This window comes from Peromyscus eremicus, chromosome 5 (genome assembly GCF_949786415.1).
Source record: "Peromyscus eremicus chromosome 5, PerEre_H2_v1, whole genome shotgun sequence".
Classification (NCBI taxonomy): Eukaryota; Metazoa; Chordata; class Mammalia; order Rodentia; family Cricetidae; genus Peromyscus; species Peromyscus eremicus.
This window is the reverse complement of record NC_081420.1, coordinates 101,568,705-101,584,170: the sequence shown is the minus strand read 5'-3', so window position 1 is coordinate 101,584,170 and position 15,466 is coordinate 101,568,705. Positions and strand designations below refer to the sequence as shown.

The window sequence follows — 15,466 nt, the reverse complement described above, 5'->3', positions numbered from 1 at the left end:
CACAGGCTGTCATTACTCTAACTTGGGTACAATGGCCCACGTCTGCTGTGTTCTCACCTGGCTTTTCTGTTTAGCATCGGAGACCCTGGCTGTGCTAGACATGCAGTGCTTGGGTGGGCCTTGGAACTGCCCCTGCACCACCCTGAGCCACACTCTGCCTTGAGCACGTAGTCAGAGCCTAGCTAATTCCTTTTGCTGTTCTTGGGGCCCTCCCTGATATCCCTCATTAAACTGGTCCCCTCTACCTCAGTCCTCAGAACACGTTACCTCCTCTGTTACATTTTTCTTTTTCCTTCCTTCCTTCCTTCCTTCCTTCCTTCCTTCCTTCCTTCCTTCCTTCCTTCCTTCCTTCCTAAGACTGGCAGTCCTGGAATTCAATCTGTAGACCAGGCTGGCCTCAAACTCAGAGAGATCCGAGTGCCGACTAAACCCATGCGCCTCCACCGTCTGGCTGTTTCTTACACTTCGCATCCCTGACATTAACCGCTGTGTCTATTACCTCTGTTGCACTGGATCACAAATCTTGGGAGGACAAAGACCTTGTTATTCACTGTTTCCAGTGAAGCAGAGAGTGAGAGCTTTCTGTATTTGTTGACGATCTAAGCATGGAGGTACAGACCTGTAATCTCAAGCGACACTATACTCTCGGGCTGCTGGGGAAGCTAAGGCAATAGGATTACAAATTCAAGGCCTGCTGAAGGCCACAAGGGGAGTTCAAGACCAGCCCGGGCAACTTAGTGAGCCCTTGTTTCAAATTAACAATTAAAAAGGGTTGGGAATGTAGTTTAGTGATAGAGCATTTACCTAGCATGTGGGGCCCTAGGGTCGACCCCTGACACCCCCAAAAAGGAAAGAGAAAACCCACACATTTTTGAGGAAGGAATCCTTAAATTCCTGAAGGAGGCATGCACATCTGCCTTTTGCAGATGGAGAAACTGACACTTGGCGGAGGTGAGAAAGAAAAGTGGGGACTCAAACCCTTGAATGTGGTTAGCCGCATTCACCAAGATGTAGAGTATTAACCTGGCTGCTGACTCAGGATGCCCCATTTGTGAGACTGATGGCAGTTTTCACCCTGATGATTGTGGTTGGCACTCACCGGTATTTACTGTGGAACTCGAAACACATTAGCTCAGGTAGAAACTGGGCAGGTGTCCACAGTCAGCGCTAATGACCTCACACATCTGGGGACAGTCTGGGTGATGATGGATTGCCCTTTGTCCTGTTTACTCCCGGAAGTGAGGGCGGAGTGAGCCTGAGTGACTTCTCTTTCGACTTTGCTTTTGCTGGGCTCTCCTTTCTGTGTGGTGCTGAGTATTTCTCGCTGGAGATTTATCCCTCCCTCCCTCCCTCCCTCCCTTTGTTTTTGAGACAGTCTCACTAGGAGTCCAAGGTGGGCTCCAGCTTGCTGTGCGGCCTCTTGATCCTCCTGCCTCCTCTGCCTCCTGGTGCTGGGATTAAAGGTGTGCACACAGCCAGCTTTGTGGAAGGTTCCCGAGAGTCTAGTTCCAGACTTCCTTCTTTGTGTGGCCCCTGAATGCCCTCTGAGTACCCTTGTGTTTTTGAGGACTATGTCTATGGGATGATCTTTCACTATTCTTGTCCTTGTAGCTAGCTACCTCAAATAAATCTCTACTCAACTAACCAAGTGTCCTAAATGACTCCCATGGTGTAGGCAGACTGCCTAATGGTTAACCCTGAGAAGTTAATGTCCCAGACCACAACCTCATCTGTTCATAGACATGTAGTGTAGCTTGGCCACACCCCTTCGCCAGGTGTATCTAACCTGGGGGACTGCTGTATCTAATAAAGAGTAGAGTGTAGTTCTTATCCACGGCTCTCCAGAGATGGACACAAATAGTGACTTATCAGAGTGAACCCATATGTCCTCAGCAACATGCCCCAGATGTGATAGACCGAAGGATAACTCGTCCTTGCCCTGTTTTTCACGCTATGGTGACATATCCTCCTGAGTGTGGTTGATTCACAAGCCTGTAGTACTTTCTAAAAATTTTGTGGCCACCCATTAAAGGAGGATGTTGCAGCATTACCCAATGCCATCTAAGAAAACGATGGGCCTAGGGAGATGTTTTCGAGGTGTTGACATTTGTGGAGACTTTAGACACAGTACTACTGAACCACAGAAGGAGAGACTGTTTACCTCAGTCCTTTCATCCATGAAGTGAAACTTCTCATCTTCCATCTTCATTGTTTGAGTCAGAAAATGCAGCTGTAGTTTGGGGTACACAGTGGCAGTGTTACCCCCAGGAGCTCGGAAGCCTCTCTGATCATACGTTTGTAACCTCGAGCCAAGTATGTTTATGTCTAAGTGGTCCTTAGAGTAAGGCTAAACACCAAGGTCTTGGCTGTGGAACTTCTCTAGGGCAGGGGTCGGGGAGTCGCCCCGTGTGTGGTGTGGGCAGAGAGCTCTACTTTCAAGCCGTTGTTTCTGAGGGACTGGAGCACCATCAACCGTGGCCAGCAGCTGCCTTTGGTGACAGCCCCGGGTCCTTAGGCCCCGGCATTTTTTGCAATGTTTAGAGGTTTCCTCTCGAGTTTTGTTTCTACCCACTCACATTCCAGTGACGGCCACCCCAGTGGAGGGAGAAATGGGATCCTTCAGGCGAGACTGGCCCTGGCATGATGGCAATTACATGAAAAGAATGTTGCTGAGGCTCACAGTCACCCGCTGCCACCAGAGGCTTTCATCAACTTGGGCTTTATTTGTATTGCACTTAAGTTGTCTCTTCCGAGGTTCTCTGCCTTTAACTACTACTTCTTCCGAGTAGGCTGGAAGATGGGTGCTGATGAACGCAAAAGTTAGACACGCAGCCAGAAAGACGTTCTTGCTAGTTTTTGTCATTTAAAGAAAGAATTCATTCTAATTGTAATCAGCAAAGAAACAATAAGACATCCCCCTCACCCCTTGGGTGGGCAGTTTGAGGCAGTCTCATGTAGCCCAGGCTGGCCTCAAATCTTCTGTGTAGCCCAGAACTTCTGATCTGCTTTGTAAGTGTTGGGATTGAGACCAACCCCCTGCCCCACATAGTTGGTAATTGTTAGGCAAGTACTTCGCTATAGAGCTGTGTCTCCAGAAGAAAATATATTTTATTTAAAAAAAGAAAAAAGCCGGGCGGTGGTGGCGCACGCCTTTAATCCCAGCACTCGGGGGCAGGCGGATCTCTGTGAGTTCGAGGCCAGCCTGGTCTACAGAGTGAGTTCCAGGAAAGGCACAAGGCTACACAGAGACACCCTGTCTTGAAGAAAAAAATCAAAGCCCTGGGCTGGAGAGATGGCCCAGAGGTTAAGAGCACTGGCTGCTCTTCCAGAGGTCCTGAGTTCAATTCCCAGCTACCACATGGTGGCTCACAAACACATCCGTAATGAGATCTGGCGCCCTCTTCTGGCCTGCAGAGACACACGCAGGCAGAACACTAGACATAATAAATAAATAAATCTTAAGAAGGAAAAAAGGCCACCTCAACCCTACTCCTGTCAATCTTCTCCCTCTCCCTTCTCCAGTTACCTTAATGCCCATGTAGAGAGGCACCATCACTGCAGGCTAGCACGCGCAAAGCTTTGGATTCAGTTGCCGGCCGTGGGGGCGGGGTAGGGTGCTCTGAATGACAGTGAAGAGCCCTCACTGTGGGGTGAGCGAACCCAGCTCTGAACTCAGCACTGTATAATTTCGGGAAAAGAAAGCCCTTGCCGGATGGTGCCTCAGCAAGGCTGGGGTGGGGGCACGGAGAAGTCACCCCGTCCCACCCCACCATGAGACGGGGGATGGCTCAGCAGCGTGGTGGCGTGGTGGCGTATCCATGCAAAGGCAGCGGGAAATAGCTAAGCCCGCAAGATTGTCCCCTGACCTCCACACACCCTGTACACACCCTGTACACACACCCTGTACACGCATATGATAATGGGGCTAGAGAGTAACAAAGGCCTAGTGAGTAAGCATGCTTGCTGCCGACCCGACAACCTGAGTTTGAGCCCTGGGACCCACACGAAGGAGAGAACTCATGGCTACAAGCTGTCTTCTGACCCCCACCCTCGCACGCACACACACGCGAAAGAACTCAACGTAAAAACACAATTACAAGAGCACTCAGAGGTTAAGAGCACTGGCTGCCCTTCCAGAGGACCCGGGTTCAATTCCCAGCACCCACCTAGCAGCTCACAACTGTCTGTCACTCCAGTTCCAGGGGATCTGATATCATCACCAATGTACATAAAATTGAAAAAAAAATTATTTAAAAAAAAAAAACACTTAAATAAGGAAAGGTGGGCTGGAGAGATGGCTCAGTGGTTAAGATCTCTGACTGCTCTTCCAGAGGACCTGGATTTGATTCCCAGTACCTACATGGCAGCTAACAACTGTTTGTAACTCTAATTACAAGGGGCTGACACCCTCTTCTGGCTCCTTGGGAACAGGTATGCATGTGGTACTTAGACATATGTACACACACAAAATACCTATACATATAAAAATGAAAATAAATCTAAAAAGGAAAAAAAAAGGCAAAGAACCCAGGGCAAGGGCCTGCTATAGACAGAGGCACAAAGTGCAATCAGGGGCATGAGATTTCAGACTGCCCGGGTCCAGACCTGAGCCCTGCTAACTTACTCTCTGCCTAAATTTCCCCATCTGTAAAAGAGGATGTACCAGGCATGGTGGCACACACCATTAAATCCCAGCACTTGGGAGGTGAAGACAGGCTGACCACTGTGAGTTCAAGGCCAGCCTGGACTACACAGTGAGCTTCAGGACAGTCAGGACTACATAGACCCACCCCCACCCCCCAAAAAAAGAGGAAGAAAAGAAAAAAAAAGGACGCCAAGAGCATCAGCTGCATATGGTTCTGGGTTTGTGTGCTTTAATATTTGTAAAGAGCTTAGAATGGAACCTAGAATGGTACTGTCCTACAAATACTTAAAATGTGGGTAAAACAGTTGTCAAAGGGTAACTGAAGCGGTTAGTTCAGATTGTAGGGTTTTTGTTGTTATTGTTTTTAGGGGTCTCGGTGTTGTGCAAGCCAGGGTAGCCTCAGACTCTCCAATAATGGGATTGTAGGTGTGCACCACCACACCCAGTTTGAGACTGTTGACTACTGTGGTAGGTTGTCCCATTTAGAGGTGCGCAGAGTCCTAGTTCCTGTGTGGACCGACGCAGGTCATAACCCTGTAAGGAAAGGTGTCATGCTGAGTGGGATTGACTTCAGTCCCTTATCGGCTTTCTCTATTCAGCACCTTCTATGTGGAAATGTCCATGTGTTCTTGGTGTTCTCAGATCTCTGCATGGCTGAGCTGGGCCAGCCCTGGCCCAGATGGAAGGCAACTTCCAGAATCTTCCTGGGGCTGGAGAGCCCCTCCAACTTTCCTGTAATTATTTCTCAGCCCAGAGGATCTGGTTTTACTGAAAGACAATGAGCCTTAACCAGCACCTGGAAATTCAGGTTGGGGCTCTTTGTCAACCTAGGATGTCACTTCTCCAAGAGTGAGGCCGGGCCACCATTGACAAGTGCCTTGAGCAGGTTAAATGCCTTGCACCACGTTATTACAAAGCCATTTTCACTCTTTAGCCACCACCCTTGGCAAGTCCAGTCATGCTCCTGTGATTTTTGACTGCCTAGATTTGTGCTGGCTGGGGAAAGGAAAGCCAGTGCCTGTTCCCTGCATATGTCAAGGCCCCAGATATGGCCCAGTCCCCCCATTACTTGTGCTGTGGGTTGGGAGAGTTTCTTTAAAAGCATCTTTAAAGGTTCCTAATTTAGACTTTAAAAGTGGTATCTGGGAACTAGGGAACTGGGAACTAGGCTCAGTCAGTTAAGTGCTTGCTGAGCCCATGAAAAAAGTCTGACAAGGTGAGGGACTTGTAATCTCAGTGTGGGGAATTAGAGACACCAGATGGAGTCCTGGCGCTCGCTGGCCAGCCAGCCTGGCTTGCTTGTTTGTCTAGTCTTACAAAATAGGGTGGGCAGCATCTGAAGAACCATACCAAGGCTGACTGCATAGACAGACAGACAGACAGACAGACACACACACACACACACACACACACACACACACACACACACACCCTATATATACTTATTCCTCTCATAATAAAGAATAGTTTAAGTTCACATAGATTCTTCTGCAATTATCATTTGGCTCCAAAGCATGTATGTTAAAGAAGCATATTTTGCCAGTGGGATCGATAGTGGTACCTGTACCCTTCTCGCCACTGAAACAATACATTCATGTCTGTTTTCTCTGGCAAGCATAGGGCTTTTGGCTTCAGACGTGTTTACCAGGGCGACCTCTGGTGGGAGAAATGAACACTGCAGGACAGGCAGAGCACCCAGGTCCAGAGCGGAGAATGTCGAGGTGCCTGGCTTTGTAAAATGGGCACAGGAATGGGAAGTTTCATAAGAGAATGCTGAGATGAAATGGGAATTCCATGGTGAGGAGTGACGGGCACTTGTTTGAAAAGGTGGAAAGTAAGCTAATTCCTGAGTTTAATTGTGAACTCCTTTTCAACCTCTATCCTGAGGTTTTCTATTACATTTCTCTCTGTGTGGACACGTGAGTGTCCCATGGTATGCCTGTGGAGGTCTGAGGACAGCTCACAGAGGTCAGTTCTCTTCTGTGACTTTCTCTCTGGGGGTTTTTAGCAATTGCTCTCAGGTTGTCAGGTTTGGCTGTAAGCACCTTCCCTGTTGAGCCATCTTGGTGACCCTTGTTTGTGGTTTTTTTGTTGTTTTTGGGTTTTTTGGTTTTTCGAGACAGGGTTTCTCTGTGTAGCTTTGCGCCTTTCCTGGAACTCACTTGGTAGCCCAGGCTGGCCTCGAACTCACAGAGATCCGCCTGCCTCTGCCTCCCGAGTGCTGGGATTAAAGGCGTGCGCCACCACCGCCCGGCTGTTTGTGTTTTTTTGAGGCAGGGTTTCATGCAACCTTGAATTTGCTGTTTAGCCAAGAATGACGTGAAGCATCTGATGCACCTGTTCCCACCTCTGAAGTGCTAGGATTGGAGGCATGCACTATACTATTTATTTGGTTTTTCTTTTTTAAGAAACAGTTTCACTGTGCGGCTCACTTGGCCTCAAACTTACTGCAATCCTCCTACCTCAACTTTCTGAGTGCTGGGATTAAAGGTGTGTGCCACCACCGCCCAGCTTCTGTTTTCTTTTTAAGATTTACTTATTTGTATTTTGTATGCATGCAAGTGTACCATGTTCATGTAGTGCCTGCCGAGGCCAGAAGAGGGGATCAGATTTGCTGGAACTGGAGTTACTGACTGTTGTGAACCACTACAATGGGTAGAACTGAACCTGGGGCTTCTGGAGAAGTCTCTGCAGACTTGACTGTGAACTGTAGGCTAGCTGGCTAGTAACACCCCTGAAAGCATTTTCTGCAATTCTCCATTTGGTGTAGGAGTCCTGGGCTTACAGATGCGCATCACCACTCTTTGCGTCGCATCCTGCTCTGTGCCTGGGTTCTGGGGGTCTGACCTCTGGGCATCAGGCTGAACTGTAGGCACTTTGACCCGATGAGACATCCCACCCTCATGGTCTGTTTTCATACTGAACCACTTCTCTTGATTTCACTCTGAAAATGAACGGTTACTTTATAGACAAGATTCAATTTTCACTGACAGTTAGATGAGGAAAAAGAAACCAGCCTCCAAAGATGAGTTGCCCTTGATTGGGAAGATCTTAATGATGATGATGAGGAGGCCCCCTGGGTACGGGTTGCTCATCGTCAGCTTGTGGTTTGTTGAGCTGGTGCATGTTCCACATGATTTGGTGGGTGGATCAATCCAAGAAGGAATGTCCGGATCTGTGATCTAGCTGTCCAGTGTCTTAATTGCTGTGATCTCTGTCCTGCAGTGAAATTTGAAGGGTGCACTGGTCGACCAAGGACAGCCTACTTTTCCGAGGACTCCCGATTCAAAGTGGCTACGGATGGTGTCATCACGCTCAGTCGGCCTCTAAAGCTTCATAAACTGGAAACCAGCTTTCTTGTCCATGCCTGGGACTCTACTCACAGGAAGCTTTCCACCAGAGTGATTCTGAAGTCCGTGGGACACCACCAACACCGGCACCACCACCATGTAGGTTGGGGTATTCCTTGGATGTGTGTGGATAGTTTTCAGATTGTTGTTGGATCTGGGTCCCCTCGCCTTGGCACTGGGGACTTGTTGGGCAAGATAATTTTGTGGGAAGACTCTGTAGGATGCTAAGTGGCATCCTTGATGCCAGGAATACCTGTCAGTTACAACAGCTAAAACTATCTCCAGAAACTGCCTGTGACTCTTTGGGGTAGTGGTGGCAAAAATATCCCCAGTTGAGGATAGTCTTTCTGACTGAACTCATTCTTATGAGGGTTTGGGGGTTGCTGTTGGGTTATGGGGATCTGGTAGTGTAGGGTAAGGAGGAAGACACGGACCCTGCCTGGGACTGTTAGCCTACCATTGCTCTTTCTAACCTCTGACCCCAGTAACCACAGAGGAATCATTTAACCTGTGTGGGCTGAGTGAGTTCACACACAAAACACTAAGAGCGTATGTACACACTTGATATCCACAAGGAGTCCCCTCTTCCTTTGTGGATATCAAACTCTGGATGCTCAGGTCCCTTATATAAAGAGGTATAGATAGCCACACATAGCCAGAACATCCTCCGGTTAGTGCACTTCTACATAAGATAATGCCTGACCCATGACTCGTGTGACAATTGTTACACTCTTCTTATTTAGAGATAATAATTAGGGGGAATCTGCTTATTTAGAGGTAAGGGTCTTGCTATAAAATAGCCCAGGCTGGCTTCAAACTCACAGTCCTCCTGCCTCAGCTTCTTGATATGGGATTACAGGTGTGTACTAACATGTTTGATATGAGTTTCTTTTTTTTTCTCTCTCTCTTTTAGATAGGACCCCTTATAGCCCATGATAGCCTCAAACTCGCTCTAACCTTTCATCTCCCACAGGATAGGATTACAGGCTCATGCCACCACACCTGGTTTTGTGAGGTTCTAAGGATTAAATACGGGGCTTCATGCACACTAGACAAGTATTCTGCCAACTGAACTACCTCCCCAGCTCTACATACCTTAAAAAAAAAAGTCTTTTAAAAGCCAAGCAGTGGTGATGCATGTCTTTAATCCCAGCTCTTGGGAGGCAAAGGCAGGCAGGTCTCTGTGCGCTTGGGGTCAGCCTGGTCTACAGAGCTAGTTCCAGGATAGTCAGGGCTACTCAGAGAAACCCTGTCTTAAAAAACTTTTTAAAAAAATCTTTTAAAATCTTTGTCTGACCCCCTTTTTGTTTTATTTGAAAAAATGGCTTTGAAATAAATAAGAGAAAGATGATTTTGTGTAGCTGAGGTTGTCCCCAAACTTGATATGTAGCCCAGGGTGACCTAAAACTCCCAATCCTTCCTTTGCCTCCCATGTGTGGTATTAGAGGCATACACCACCGTATCTGCCTTTGAAAAGAAATCTTTCTATCTGTACTTGGTTGAGCACAGATGTGAACTGAGCTGTGGAGGGAGGGCTGAGTGAGTTAGATTCTCATCCAATACTAGCTGTTGTCATAGCCTTCCTGGAGGCAAAATGAATAAGGTAAGGTGCTGGGGAAGACCAGTAGGAAGTCTTTGTCCCTCTGTAGAGCTGGAGAGGCAGCCCAGCAGTTAAGGACGTTCACTGCTCTTGCAGAGGACGTGGGTTTGATTCCCAGCACTCACATCAGGCACGCCAGAACACAGTAACAGGAGATACAGGACCCTTTTCTGACCTCCACATGGTGCACATAGATTCATGCAAATCTATACATAAATAATAAACAAGGCTGGGCCTTGGTGGCACACACCTTTAATCCAAGCACTCAGGAGGCAGAGGCAGGTGGATCTCTGTGAGTTCGAGGCCAGCCTGGTCTACTGAGCGAATTTCAGGACAGGCTCCAAAGCTACATAGAGAAACCCTGTCTTGGGGAAAAAAAAAATTAAACCAACAGTGTTAAGCCTTCTTCTCCATGGTGTTTGTGGTGTCTGCTGTGAGGTCTGGCTCAGTCCAGAAAACCAGCAAACATCGAAGAGGCTGATACACTGACTGTGTTGTCTAGATTCTGGCCATGAATGTCCCTGGAGATTGTTACCAAAAGCCAATGCCTTTGCCCATCTTGAAAATGCTCTCATGGTATTTCCTATTGTGTCTCTCCAGGGGACATTCTAGCCATATCCTGCTTCCTGCCTCAGAAGTGTGGATTGTGCCCTATCCATTGCATGCCAAAGCCTTTAAGGCTGATCCCTGTTCTGTCCTCTGAAGACTCTTGAGATTCACGGAATTTAATAACCCCCTGATCTAGTTTTTCTCTCTGATGCAATTAGAGAAGTAAAGAACTTCGTTCAATTACATTAGCCATGGCTTCCTGACTCGAGCCCTCCGCTGGCCAGCCATGCATGCAAGTTCAGCATAGGAAGGCCCTGCTGGGCAGTTGACTGTGGGAGCCTTCTAGGACCAAGTCCAGCTTGGGACTTGTTTTTCCTACACTCTCTCTCTCTCTCTCTCTCTCTCTCTCTCTCTCTCTCTCTCTCTCTCTCTCACACACACACACACACACACACACACACACACACACACACACGCGCACACACACGCTCACACACACACTTTCGCCTCTGTCTCTGTTTCTGCTTTATCAGGATTTGATTCAAGTATGCATTACAGAAACCCTTAAGCTGGCTGTGGTGGTGTCTGCCTTTGTGTTTTTTGTTTGTTTGTTTGCTTGCTTGCTTTTTTTTTTTTTTTTTTTTTTAATTTTTTGAGACAGGTTTTCTTTGTGTGATGGCCTTAGCTGTCCTGGAACTCGCTTTGTAGACCAGACTAAGCTGGTCTCGAATTCACAGAGATTTGACTGCCTCTGCCTCCTGAGTGCTGGGACTAAAGGAGTGTGCCACCACCTGGCATCTCCTTATCTTTCTGTTTTGCTATCCTTGGCACATGATGCCCCCACTCCAAGACTTTTAGCCTAAGCTGAACTTAAGCTTGTGGCCCTCCTGCCTCTGCCTCCCAAAGGCTGAGATTACAAGTGTGCACCGCAATGAGCACATGGCTTTGTTTTATATTGTTACTATTTTATAGACAGGGTCTCATTGTGTAGCCCAGGGTGGATTTGAACTCCTGATTCTCCTGCTTTAGCCTTTCAAGTATTGGGATTACAGGTGTGCACCACTAGAACCACATGTGGCTTGATTCTTATGGCTACCTCATGGTCCAAGTTAGCTGCTGGAATGCCAATTATCCCATCTTCACTGGGGATGGGGAGATAGGAGACATGGAGGTGTATGAGACGGAGTCCCACCATTTAACTCTGGCTGTCCTGGAACTTGCTGTGTAGACCAGGCTAGCCTTGAACTCAGATCTGCTTGCCTCTGCCTCCCAAAGGCTGGGGTTAAAGGAGTCTGCGCAATACAATGGCTGGCATCCCTTCTTAATTGTGATATGAAGGGGAAAAAGAATTCTCATATAGCTTAATTGTCTGTCTACCTTTTAAGTGAATTAACAATATGAATTTTATGGAATTCTCAAGCACTAATCCCACTTACATTAGCCACATCGAGCTGTTAAGTGTTAACAAAAAACAAAAAGTGGTGTTAGTGTGCATGTGTGTGGAGGCCAGAGGTCAATGTTAATTTTTGTCACAAATCTTCCTCACTCTCCTTTTTTTTTTTTTGAGGTAAGGTCATACTTTGAAGCCCTGGCTGGCCTAGAACTCACAGTGATCCACCTGCCTCTGCCTCCCAAGTGTTGGGATTAAAGGGTGTGTGCCACCATGCCCCGTATCCACCATATTTTTTGAGACTGGGTCTCTTGCTAAATCTGGACTTTGCTGATCGAACTGACTGGATGGTGGTGAGTCGCAGGGATCTCCCTGTCACTGTCCCCAGTGCTGGACTTAGAGGTGTGTACCACTGTTCATGCATAGCAAGTGCTCTGCCCACTGAGCCACCTAGTCAGTTATAGCCTCAGAGCCCAAAAGCATCTTCTTAGTTCTGTACATTCCTAGGCACAAACCTGAGGTATATGTTAGAGAAAAAGAGAGTTAAAAAAAAATTCTTTTAAAGATTTGTTTGTTTTTATTGTATATGTATGGCTGTTTTTCTTGCATATATATGTGCGTACCACATGTGTGCCTGGTACCTGTGGAGGCTGGAAAAGGGATCCCCTGGAACCGAAGTTTCAGATGGTTTTAAGTTTCTGTATGAGTGCTGGGAATTGAACCCATATCCTCTGCATGAGTAGCAAGTGCTCTTAACTGTTGAGGCTCTTAACCACTGAGCCATCTCTCTAGGCCCTAAGTTTTGGATTTAATAAGAAAGGAAAAATCTGGGTATAAGGGTAACCCCAACACTTGGGAGGCTGAGACAAGGATTTGCATGACTTTGAGGCCAGTCAGGACTAAATGCTGCAAGATCCTGTCTCACAAACAAAAAACCAACGTGCTGCCTCAATCTGTAATCCCAACATTTAGAAATCTAAGACAGATTTGCTCTGAGTTTGAGGACAGCCTGAGCTACATAGTGAATTCTAGACCAGCCTGGGCTACAGAATAAAACTCTGTCTCAAAAAAGCAAAACTAAGCCGGGCAGTGGTAGCGCACACCTTTAATCCCAGCCAGCTCTTGGGAGACAGAGGCAGGCAGATCTCTGTAAGTTTGAGACCAGTCTAGTCTACAGAGTGAGTTCCCAGACAGCCAAGGCTACACAGAGAAACCCTCTCTCAAAAAAAAAAAAAAAAAAAAAAAAAAAAAACAAATAAGCAAACCCAGGTGAGGGAAAAAAAAAAAACAAAAACAAAAAACAAACCCAGAGTACAAAGAGAAAATGGAAGAATGTCTTGGAATGGTTGCACAAAACTTGTAATCTCAGGCTGAGGCAGGAGGATTGTGAGTTCCAGGTGAACCTCAGCCACACAACCCAAGACCTTGTATCACACACAAAACACATTTTGAAGTGAAGGCTTAGAAGATACACCACTTGCTTTGTAAGCAAGAAGACGACCTAAGGGTCAATTCCCAAAACCCACACAGTGGCCGGATGAAGTAGTGTAGGTCTGTAGATCCAGGACAGTGACACGGGCCAGCTAGCCTGGTGTGCAGCGACAAACAGCTAGAGGCTGAGGTTGTCCCCTGGTCACACACCCCTGCTGTGATAATCATACACGCAAGCACACACAAATCTAACTTTCTAGCTCTTCCCCTTTGTCTGGTTAGGCTTTCTGAGGGAGTTTCGTGTTCAGGGTGTTCAGGCCTGGTTCCTTTTGCTCTCACACAGGGAAGTTCATGTTACGTTACGCACCATTTATTACCCGTCTCTTTAAATACCCTGCAGCTTGGCAAGGCAGGACCTTTGTTTTCCTTCTCAATATTGCCATTGGGTTTGTGTTCATTTACCCGTGTCCAGTTATTCACCATGGCTGGGTCAGACGGGCATTTGAAGGCTTAGGGTGCACTGTTGATGGACGGTTTCTTGTATTCTTCCTGCACTGGAGTTAAATTCCCCCCAAATATTATGTCAGTGTTTTCCAACCATCGTCATCTTCATTTACAGAGCACCTGCTGTGTTTCAGGCAACATTCTAGATACTTTATTATATGTAAACAAGTATCATTTAGTCCTTCCAAGCACTCTAGGACATTGGCACCAATATCATAATCTCAATTTTTGCCAGATGTGGTATCACACACCTCTAATACCACACTTGGAAAATAGAGACAGGTGGATGTCTATGAGTTAGAGGCCAGCAAGGACTTCACTGTGAGGCAGACCCTATCTCAACAAAACAAAGCAAATCCCCACTTTAGACATTGGGACAGTTCACACAGAAGTTACATGATCTCCTCTGGAGGAAGATGGGGAGCTAAACTGAGAATTAAAAGCTAGGCAGCCAGTCCCAGAGCCAGCCCTTATCCCATGCTGGCTTTCTTCTGTAGGTGACAGATGCAAAGTGTGGCAAGTGTGTGTGTTTATGTGTGTGGCAGGAAATGTGGGACTAGGTTCTCGAATACCTGGTCATATTTTATGTCTGCCTTTGATGTTTTGAATCTTAGAAAGAAAAACAAAAAAAAACCAGGAGGGCTGCAGATGTGAAAATGTAGCTCAGTTGGTAGAGTTCTTGCCTAGCATGCACGAGGCGCTGGCTTCTATTCCCCACCATCACACAAACAGCGTGGTGGTACCTGCCGTCACCCTTTGGGAGGTGGAGGAAGAAGGAATTGAAGTTCAAGACCATCCTTGACTACACAATTTGAAGCCAGACTGGGGTTCATGAGATTGTTTTAAAAATGTCCAAACCAAACACCAAGCAAGCAAACAGGAAATAGGGCTTGATTAGAACTTGGCAGGCTGTGATCTGTGTTGGTAAGTGAATCTCCCTGTAAAGGGAGAGGGTGAAAACTTATAGAACTTTGATACCATGAATCATTCTAAACACTTAAACAATTTAGGAGGCATTTTCCTTTCGTCTTCAGCTCTCTTATTTCCCTGAGTGTGCATAAAATTATCTTTATTGCACATTGGAACTGTTCAATACAAGACTCCAGGTTATTTTTGTTTCCCATCCCAGCAGCTTCTGTTAGAACAAATGGAACCCTTATAGATAGGACACAAAAAGATTAACACATTTGTATCGATCTCAAAGTAGTTCTTAGTAGCAATGCCCCAAACTTAAACAAGATTGACAACTCCACTTTAGAGAACTATATCCCTAGGAAAACAAAAGAAAGGAAGCCCAGAACTCCCAAACATCTAGTTACTGGAATCACCTCTGATATTATCAGAGTATAATGTTGTTTAAAGGACATGAATTATGTTTGAAATAACCTTTAAATATAATTCTCAAATGTTCACACCCACAAATTGTGTATTCACAGTGGTTATTTGAATTATGGATATTAAGAATTTAAAAAGATCAGCCTGGTGGTGATGGTGTATGACTTTAATCCCAGCTCTTGGGAGGCAGAGGCAGGTGGATCTCTGAGTTCTCAGACAGCCTGGTCTACAGAGTGAGTTCCAGGACAGCCTGGCCTACACAGAAAAGAATTTAAAGAAAAAATAGTGTTTATTGTATGGACGTGTTAGTTAGCATTCCATATATATATATATGCACATATGTATATATGTGTATATATATATGCACATATGTATATATGTATATATATATATATATATATCATTCCATTAGTTATAGCATACTATAACAAAATTCCTGAGGCAATTAACTTTAAAAAAAATAGGTTTGACTTGGATTTTTGGTTCTGGAGGTTTAAGACCAAATGACACTGTTATTTTGTCTTCTAGCAAGGGCTAGAGGACACATCAGAGTGGGAGCATAGAGGAGAATAAACCACTTGTCTTATGATACAAAAACCAAAAAAGAGACTGGGGTCTCGCCGTATATTTCAAGGACATATCCCCTGTGATCTGAAGAGCTC

The 15,466-nt window shown here is 46.2% G+C and overlaps 1 protein-coding gene across 1 annotated transcript in view; it reads left to right on the top strand.

Annotated features, from left to right (window-relative positions):
• Positions 1 to 15,466, top strand: part of Cdh1 (cadherin 1) — a 70,414-nt gene that overhangs the window by 42,196 nt on the left and 12,752 nt on the right. The window contains exon 3 of the mRNA XM_059264067.1: positions 7,871 to 8,094. Within this exon, the coding sequence (XP_059120050.1) occupies positions 7,871 to 8,094 (224 nt within the window). The remainder of the gene's footprint in view (positions 1 to 7,870; positions 8,095 to 15,466) is intronic.